General features: G+C 41.5%; 1 protein-coding gene across 1 annotated transcript in view; it reads right to left on the bottom strand.

Annotated features, from left to right (window-relative positions):
- UPRT (uracil phosphoribosyltransferase (FUR1) homolog (S. cerevisiae)) overlaps window positions 1-10,413 on the bottom strand; it is a 47,846-nt gene that overhangs the window by 6,357 nt on the left and 31,076 nt on the right. Inside the window, exons 2-4 of the mRNA XM_008583031.1 lie at window positions 4,715-4,757; window positions 1,949-2,018; window positions 823-885 (exon numbers count right to left, since the gene is read on the bottom strand). Coding sequence (XP_008581253.1) covers window positions 823-885; window positions 1,949-2,018; window positions 4,715-4,757 — 176 coding nt within the window. The remainder of the gene's footprint in view (window positions 1-822; window positions 886-1,948; window positions 2,019-4,714; window positions 4,758-10,413) is intronic.

The raw sequence follows: 10,413 nt of genomic DNA, 5'->3' as shown, positions 1-10,413 counted from the left end.
ACTCTTAGCTATTGTAAAGAGTGCTGCGATGAACATTGGGGAACAGGTATACCTTCGACTTAAAGGAACTCTCATACATGGTTGGTGGGACTGCAAAATGGTGCAACCTCTATGGAAAATGGTATGGAGGTTCCTCAAACAATTGCAGATAGAACTACCATATGACCCAGCTATCCCACTGCTGGGAATATACCCAGAGGAATGGAAATCATCAGGTACGAGTTCTAATTACACAAAAGTTGATTTAGAAGGGTAATCAGCTGGACTCAAATAGAAATACATTTATAAGACCAGCAAAAAGAAATACTTAGAGTTAATAACAGTTGCATGTTTTTGCTTACATGGTCATATAGTCATCAAATATAAAATTAAAAATATTGAACAAGCCATTCAGTACAGCACCTGACAGAATAGGACTGTTCCCTACAACAGAAATAAAATAAAAATGGAACAAATTTTTCTCTAGTCAGGTATTCAAAGTTCTCCAGGCCTGAATTTGTGCTATATTCCCTCAGTCTTCAAACTTCCCTATTCTCCCCAAGAGGGAATTATCACATCTTCCTATCCTCCCACCCTCCCCTGAATCTCTTTGAAAGCTGGTTGCCTATGGGGGCAGGCATGGGAAGATGTTCTGCTGTTAATTAGCCAAACTTAGCAGCACACAGGCCATGACTCTGAGGCACCACGAGGATAGACAACACAGGTGGTGAGATTTAAGCAAAGGCAGGCTGCAATTATGACGGACAAGCCCACCTCTCTCTTGGAAAGCAGCAACTGTTTCTATGCATGCAAAGAAACAAAATCGCACACATACAAACCTACCACTTCTCATTATGCTGACCCCACAATTTCCCTTCTCGAATTTCACTCCTTCATACTTGTACCCTGTTGGGAAATAAAACCAAAGAATTTATCTTTCATCATTGCAGCAACTTACTTATTTTATAAAGTGCCTATGGTTTAAAGCAGATGGGTACAGAGCAACCCTTGTCCAGACACACTGTATAACGCCTGAGGTTCCCTGTGAAAGTAATGAGATAAGTCATGATTTTTCATAGTTATTTCTTAATTCTTCTTAAGAAACCTGTGAGAATAATTGGAAGGGGCAGACTTCATCAAATGGGAATAGGACATTCATATACACATCCTCAAATTGAATTCAAAGAAGAATCACTGCACTCTGAGAATGCTATCTATATACCACATAAATTCAAACTGGGACCCTACTGTGAGCCACAGCAGAAAGCCTCCTCATTGCATCCCTTTTTATGAGCCTCCATTCTGCCTTAAAAGCAGAAGAGGCTGAAGTATTTATCAAGACATGCCCAGCCCTTGGTCTCATCCTGAATTTGTGTCAATCATAATGCAACAAGCTCAGCTCCCAATTTTCATAAAGTCAACCCTTTGAATAGAACAGTTCTCCATTATTTACTAAAGAACCACATCAGAATTTCAAATTCCTGAAAGCCAAACCAGTGATCTTTGGCTACTTTCTATTAAAGAGTATAACAAAGCACCTTCTTCAATTCTCATCATTTTAGTTTTCTTTTTCTTTTTTGCTTCTCATCCTTTTTTTTTTTTTTTTTCCTGGAGTTTCAAACCACCCTCACCCATTTGTTAACACCAGCAGCTTCCCCACAGAGGTGAAGATAAGCTGCCAGCAATTCTTAACTCTGTGCCCAATGGGCTGTCAGCAGAGGCAACACCTGCATGCTGAAGAATATTTATTAACCTTTACCTTGAATTGACTAGCAATCTATTAACAAAAAAGGAACCTACATAGATTTCTTTACTAAATATCTGCGTTTTGTAAGATGTTTAAAAGAACAGCTCCACCTAGACTCCTCATTTTGCATATTGATTTTACTCAGACTGCTTTCCTTCCATTTTCCCCCATTCTAGCTCAGAATTTTCATGAGGAAAATTTGAAAGTAACAGCCCTGGTTACCTGTTGGAGTGGTCACCATGCATTCTTTATATGGCAGCTGATTCAATCCCTCTTCCACAACAAGTCTGATCTAGAGAGTCAAAGGAAGAATAAGTTGAGAACCTGCTAAGAATCTCCTGCTAGCTGTTAGCCTCAGGAGCTGAACAGTAGGCAGAGAGTCAGTAACACACTGAACAAGAATTTAGCTTATGGAAATAGGAAGGGGGCCCCTATCATGTGTTAGATACAGGGATAGGTCCAAATGCCAGGCTGCTTGCTGCTAGGCATCTAACCTCAGTTAGGCACATGACTGCCACCACAAGACTCCAGTATGCCTTCTGATTCTATTCAATCAGTCCAGGCTACGAGAGATGCAAAACTCCAGCAGGTAACAAGAGTCACGGCAGGCACCCTTGGAAGTAATATACTTCTGGTTACCCTGGAAATAGTGCCCACTGGGAATTTCTCTACTTCGTTCAGTACCTATGAAATTAAGTCAGATTCTTTTAACAAAGACCCACCATAATGCAAATAAAGCCTGGAACTTCTTGTAAGGAAATAAATGAGTGGATGGGCTGAACCAATTTACTGACCTTGAAGGAGGATCCAGTAGAATGCATTTAGACTTCTCAGCTAAAGAAAAGTCTCACAACAATTGTAATGTGTGGTACAGAGGAAAGAATCACTCAGAACTAGTAGGAACAGCCTCCAAAAACCAGATACGGTATTCCATGAGCAACCAGAGCCTACTACAATAAAAACAGTGCTGAGTCTGAAATGCACATTTTCTCCAACCAATATTATGTTATTGATTGAGAATCAGGATCAGAAGGGAGAAGCACCAGGCCCCATGCTCTGTTATCACAACACTCTGCTGCCATTAAAAGGATCGATTCTAAATGGGCCAATACTTTGTCAGCATCAAACAGAGGGCTCAGGAACCTCATGAATACTGAATGTGTGTGCACACTCACCTCTAGCAATCACCTTCTGTGGAGAGTTGATTTTTTATGAGCAAATTACAAGGCTAGAAGAGGATACTTTTCTTTGAAGAGCCTAAATCTCCTCCTCCTAGTAACACTCTTCTAAAGAGTCTTACCTCCCACCCCATCCCCTGCAACCCTGGAACAAATATGAGTGAGTTGAAGTCTTACAGAAGATCATAAAACCAGAAGAAGGGTGACTAAAATATAAGGAACTCAAGGATCTGAGGGCCAGGGAAGCCAACCCTGACAAATTCAGAATAGAATTAACATCCACTATAATGGGATCCTTGTGCTAGAAAAAATAGTGTACTAGAAATCCTCAATAATAGAAATCTAAACAGGTCAGATCCCTACCGCAACCACAATAGACACTTCCCCTCCCAATATCAGGACCTTCAAAGCCGACTGAAGAGAACAGAGAGGTCCAAATTACCATCCTCTCAGGTGAATTATGCCATAGGCCTTTATGATCACATTTGGCTAAGATATAATGCCTGCTCTTTCAGGAAAGCATTTTATAATCACCGTGAACTTAACTCCTACTTTCTATAGAAAAAGAGCAGAAGGAAAGCAAAAGAAAGAGGAACCATTTTTCTACCAGTGAACACCAAGACCCCTGTTCTCTCCATAGCAGCCATTAAAAGACACAAGTTCCTTTGAACCTGTTCTTTTGATTTCATAAAAGCATAAAAGACAGAATGATGTAACTATTGCACCAGGAATGTCAACCACATTTGTCTTGGTACTATCCAAGGGTTACTACTGCCTCTCAAAGCTCAAATAATTTTAAATAGACTTGGTCTCTGAACCAAGAATATTTAAAGCCAAAAACAGGAGTTGTCTACACTGTTCTGGAATAAATTTCCCAGGGAAAATCTAAATGAAAAGTTTCACACCTTTTTTCTTGCATTACCTTTGATAATCTACTTTCTACTATCTGATTATAATTTCAAGATTAATAAGCCACATTTCTTTCTTTCCCAAATACTGACAGCACTATTTAGACTGTAAACTCCCCGAGATCAAGGACTATGTCTGTATTTGTCACTGTTATTATCTCCTCCCACCCAATGCAGCCTTGTACAGTGCCTGATTCACGTGAGTTCAGTGTTCATTTCATGAATGGATGAAGACAATTAGCACAGCAGAAAATATGTCAACCTCATTCCAAGCACTGAGCACATTTGGATATAAAAACACAAGATGGAAACACAGTGCTTACCCTGAAGACAAACCAATTTAGCCTGAGATCCTCTCAGATCATACTAGCTAAACAGAATTGGGCTTGGTCAATGTTTAATGGGAAGTCCCTGAGGAAAGCACAGAGAGTCCAACTTCATATTTCACATATGAGGATAATACAGAAAAGAAGAGGCAAAATAAATACCCACCCATGTAAACTGCAAGAAATGTATTAGTTTTTGTGCATTAACTGGATACCACAGCAATAACTACTAGGTCTCCTTATATCTTTGGTTTTCTTTTGATGTACCTCACTTCACTGCCCTAAGATGAGGCATTTAAAAATTTCTGAGAACCAGGTTATCCAGATCCATTTGAAAGGCAGTGGAACCTCAGAACTCCAGGGAATGAGTTCATGGGCAATACTTTGAAGTGAAAGGGATTGAGGCAGACCTTTAATGCAACAGTAGAAAGAACACTTCAGAAGCCTGGCAAGATGATGGTTACTGGTACAATCTCTCTCATCCCCAGAATGCTCTAGAACAAAAACACCCCTTGGTCTACCATGATTATATCACTAGGTACAATAATGAAATGAAAATGGAAAGCCTCCACCTACCAAACGATCCGCAGAAAACATGAAGTCCCCTCTACTGGCTGTCCTAAAAAAAATAGTACAAGTTTAGTCTAAATTAGACCTTTAAGGTAAAATATTATTTAATACATATAGTAACATTGATATTAAGACCTATTACATACTAAAAGCTTAAATATTTACAGACTATTACTTAGGCAAGGTGTTTTTTTACAGGATACAGGCACCTAAATGAGATGACTTGATAAATGTTATTGGAAATGCTTATTTGATATCAATATTAGAGACAGAAATTTAAAAGATCATTCAGTCCCCCACAGAGCTGCCCAAGTACATATTATTCAACCAAGAGATGAACAAAGTTCCCGCTGGAAGATGGCAGCAAGCCCATGGCTCAAGTTGAGAAGAAACTGCAGTAAGAAAACCAGGTTCTCCCCAGCCTCCCATCAATTCACCTGGATCTAAAACCCCCATTACCAAGATAAGTAACCCATCTACTTTGTTTCTAATCCTTTTTGGAATTAGAATGGTACAAACACATAAAGTCTCTACTTTTGCCAACTACTTCAAGAATGTGCAATTTAATTTCTAAGACCTTCCTCCGAAATTATTGATAATTTGTACCTTTTGCTGTTTTTTCAAACAAGTACTTCATTCCCTAGCTCCTCTGCCATTTTCCTGCACATTTCCTTCTGGCCAATACCTCCATATCCTCAAGAACCCAAGTAATAATAATCCAGGGTCACACTTACCCACAAGCTGTTAACCAGTCAAAATGGGAATATTAAAAGACTGATGTTTTCTCTATATGTAAGGATCTAGCATTGTTCCTCCTCCCTCTTCCACATAAGTTAAATGATCTGATTAAACAGACTGGTTTACAGCTTATGTACTTAAAAATCTCCATCTGCCTATCCAGAGCATACCTAAAATATTCCTCAACACAGCATCAAAATGGTATATGCAAGCATATATTATCTCAGTATACCATTAATCACCACTCTTTTTTTTCCCCTCAAGCTGCATTCACTCTCTCTGACATGGAAAAGCAATGAAATATTCCTGACACAAATAGTGCTAGGTTTCTTAGTGTAACCACGGTTCTATATTACAGATATTAACTCTCTAAAATATGGACCATGGCTGAGCAACAGCAAGAATATAGGTCTGTATTCTTTATGTTCAAATATTCCTTAAACTCAGAAAACTCTATCCACACATATCTATACACACAGAGAGCCCATTTAAAACAGGCTCTATTCCATGTATAGTGGTTTTCAAACAAGACTGTACTATCACACCCAGCACCTTTCATTTCTATAATTAATCTTTACAACATGTTTGTCAAGGAAGTAAAAAGCAGTGAACTACAAAAAATACTGAAGCCTAGTCTCTGTTTGCTAGACCTATACAAACTTGTCTAGGCAGCCAGAAAACAGTTTTTCAATAGGGAAGAAAAATCTGGATTTGTCTCAAAGAAATATACAATGACATACATTGGGAACACATCTGAAATGTTTATTTTAATTTCTGAATAGTTACACATCAATTTATTACACAGAAAAGTTATATTAGGTAATGTGATGAGAGTTGCCCAAATCTGTGACTTTACTTTGGAATCAGACATTTTAATACCTTTCACACCCAGCCAAAGAAATCAGCCTCACATGATAATTTTTGCATAATAAGCTTCTTCTCTAAATTCCAAAAAAGGTACACACTATGCGAATCTAATATAAACTGTCATCTCAACAGCTATTTTACCTCCAATTAAAGCATTCACTGCTCCAATTCTCCTCACTACAAACGGTACTTACTAACCTACCTCCTGCTGTTTTATACAGACTTTAGACCCATACTGTTCACTTTTAATCAATTTAGAAATTAAAGTAAGGCTAGAATACAATAAGTTGATTGCATTTTTAAAAAATCCACAGTGGCCTTCAATATCACATTTAAATCCTTAACATTGTTAAGACTACAGTTTCATAAAGCAGATATTTACTTGCTGAATCAATTGAGTTGCATGTATTCTGTATAGCCCCTACTTTAGGCCCAACATTGGGCTAAATTATTTGTAAATAAAGATGTTTTAATGTAAACCAGATTACAGGTCTTATGCAGTCCACACATTTTGTTTTAAATCATAACTCTATTCACTTTAGTCTCAAAACCATTTGTAAAAATCTCTCCTACTGGAAACAAAGCTTTGAAAGACATTAATCTTCTTCTACCCGATAATGGTCCCAAATAAAACCTAATGCAAAATTATTACAAAGCAAAAAACAAACAGACAAACATCCCTAGAATATTCTAAAATAAATTTAAATAATCAAATGTCAAATATGGAAACAGTGATATCCAGGCACTCCTAGTCCAAAGCATGGAAATCCAATTAATGGTAAGCTGACCGTCTCTTAAGTTGTACAAACCCCAAATAGGCTTAACAATGCAGACCTAACAATATCTGAGAACACACTTTCCTAACATAATCCCCCTATGCACAGATGTACAAATGTGCCACATACCTGTAGCAACAAGATGAAACCCAAAGGGAGCCATTTTAAAAAATGATCTTGACCCATGCTGGAATAGGCAGGCACCACTCTGCAGGACTTCCAGCCCAGGCCAGACCATACCTCCCAAAGAGGCCCCAGAGATACCAGGCCCATAGGGTCCGAAGCCCCCAGCACCACAACAGACAGGTGCCACCACAAGACTGCCAGCCCAGTCGAGTCCACGCTGCCCCAAGAGGCCCAAGCTGCCAGCCCACAGGCCCCAACGCAGCCACGCCAAATTGGCAGTCCCTGCAGGATGGTAGCCAGACACAAGGGTCAAATGAGTGGATCATGAAATCCCATTCCACAGTGACTAAACACCAAAGGAAACATACCAGAAATATGAAAAATCAAGAAAGTACAACACCACCAATGGAAAACAGTAACTCTCAAGCTCTAGGTCCTATAGAACAGGAAGTCCTTGAAATGAGTGACAAGGAATTTCAAGCAACAATTCTAAGGAAACTAAATGAGATACAAGAAAACTCAGTTAGACAACACAATTAAATGAGAAAAAGTATACAGGACCTGAAAGAAATCAATGCCCTGAAAAGAATGTAGCAGAGCTTGCAGAGCTGAAAAATTAATTCAATGAAATAAAAAACACAACAGAGAGTTTAACCAGCAGGGTAGAACAAGCAGAAGAGAGAATTTCTGTCCTTGAAGATAGGCTGTTTGAAATGACACAGGCAGACAACAAAAAAGAAAAAGGAATTTAAAAAATTGAAGAAAGGTGGGCGCCGGCACCCGAGCTCTGGGCGGCGAGTGTGCCCACCGTCCCGGCTGGGGCGCAGAGGCAAAGAAGCTGTCGCCCTCCACCACTCCCTTCCTGCCCATCGCTGCCCCGCTGGAGCACTGCCCGCCCTCCTGTGCTGTCCGTCCACCACCGGCTGGCAGTGTGATACCCTGTGTCAATGAAGCCACTACCAAGGAAGCCTTGACCAGATGAGTTCCCTGGACTTTAGACTTCCCAGCCTCAGAAACTAGTTACTGTTTTGCTCTCTGCTTCCACCATCTTGCAATTTGAGACCCCTGGGTTGCTGTCACCACCACCAGTTGGACTTTGGGCTTCACAGCCTCATAAACTTGTGAGGCCCCTGAGTCACTGTTGCCACCACCAAATGGACGTTGGACTTCCCAGCCTCAAAAACTAGAAGCTTTGTGTTTGAATGAAAATCACATACAGAAGGAATCTAGGCGAGATCTTTAGCTCCGCAAGAACCCAGATGCGACCAGGGGAGGCAGCAGAAAGGTGCTGGGAGAAGGAAAGAATTGCTGTTGAACATCCAAGTGCCAAGTTCAAGGATCCAATCCAGGATTACATGTTGCAGTTAGTTGTTCAGAGCATAGCTACAAGCAATAGGTTATGACTACAAAGGACAAGAGATTACACCTGACAGACACTTCTGGTCAAGATGGCAGAACAGACGGTCCCTAGCGTCACTCTCTCCCACAAATCAACCGATTTACAACTATAAAAACATAACATCAAGTGCATACGGAATGGGGAGACGTCCAGCAGAGGAAGCAGAAGCTCCGTGGGGACCACATGCCCTGCGGGGCTGCCGTCTCACAATCCAGCTGATAGGCTTCACTGTTGCTCCCCGGCTCCATTCCCAGCCCGGCCCATTGTGCACAGAGTAGGGAGATGTCTGGCAGTGGAGGCAGAGGCTCCGCAGAAACCACACACCCTATGGGGCCGCCACTGTGTGATCCAGCAGATAGGCTTCACCGCAGGCACCCGGCTCCATTCCCAGCCCGGCCTAGTGCACAGGGAGCAGGGTAACGTCTGGCAGGGGAAGCAGGAACTCCACGGGGACGACACTGCTGTCATGCAATCCAGCAGCCTGGCCCAGTGCATGCAGAGTGGAGATACGTCCACCGGAGGAGGCAGAAGCTCTGCAGAGACCACACCGCCACCGTGCCTGATCCAGCAGCCTGACCCAGTGCATACGGAGCAGAGAGATGTCCAGCAGGGGAGGCAGAAGCTCTGTAAAGACCACACACCCTGTGGGGGGGCCACTGCCACATGATCCAGCAGCAGGTAGGCTTCACCACTGCCAGCTGGCTCTATCCCAAGCCCAGCCCAGTGTGCATGGAGCAGGGAGATATCCAGCAGGGGAAGGCGAAGCTCTGCAGAGACCATACGCTCTGCGGTGCCTCTGCGCATCCCAGCAGCCCAGCCCAGTGCATGCAGAACACAGAGACATCCAGGAGGTGGAAGCTCAGCAGAGACCACACACCCTGCAGTATCACTCCGTGACCCAGCAGCCCGGCCAAGTCCAAGCCGACCAGAGACGTGGCTCCCCGGAGATACCCAAGACCCGAGGCAACCACACACGCAAGGCACTAGTGGCCAACTGAGCAGTCACTGAGATAGCCATACCAAATTTGCAACCCCAGCAACATCTTAGTCAGACAATACTGTCAAACCTGTGGACTGTGAAACGCCCTGCCACAATGAATAAACATCAAAGAAAGGATACCAGAAATACAAAAAATCAAGAAAGTACGCCACCAAAGGGTAATAACTCTCAAGCTCTAGATCCTATAGAACAAGAATCCCTTCAAATAACTGACAAAGAATTTCGAGTGATAATTCTAAGGAAACTGAATGAGATACATGAAAACTCAGCTAGACATCATGATGAAATGAGGAAAAGTATACAGAACCTGAAAGAAGAAAAGTACAAGGAAATCAATGCCCTGAAAAAAAATGTAGCAGAACTAGCTGAACTGAAGAATTTATTCAGCAAAATAAAAAACACAACGGAGAGTTTAACCAACAGGCTTGCGGAAGTGGAAGAGAGATCCTCTGAACTTGAAGATGGGCTTTTTGAAATAACACAGGCAAACAAAAAAAAAAGAAAAAAGAATCAAAGGCATTGAAGAAAATCTGAGAGAGATATCAGACAACCTTAAGCACTCAAATATCTGAGTCATGGGTATTCCAGAAGGGGAGGAAAAAAGAGATTGCATTGAAAACATATTCAACAAAATAGTGGCAGAAAACTTCCCAGGCATAGGAAAAATCACAGATCTTCAGATCCAGGAAGCTCAAAGATCCCCAAATGTATTCAAACCCAAAAGGTCTTCTCCAAGAAATGAAAAACAAGCTGGAGTAGCTATTCTCATATCTGATAAAATAGACTTTAAACTAAAAAC

The sequence above is a fragment of the Galeopterus variegatus genome, unplaced genomic scaffold (assembly GCF_000696425.1).
Source record: "Galeopterus variegatus unplaced genomic scaffold, G_variegatus-3.0.2 Scaffold2803, whole genome shotgun sequence".
Classification (NCBI taxonomy): domain Eukaryota; kingdom Metazoa; phylum Chordata; class Mammalia; order Dermoptera; family Cynocephalidae; genus Galeopterus; species Galeopterus variegatus.
This window is presented reverse-complemented; position numbering and strand designations above follow the sequence as displayed.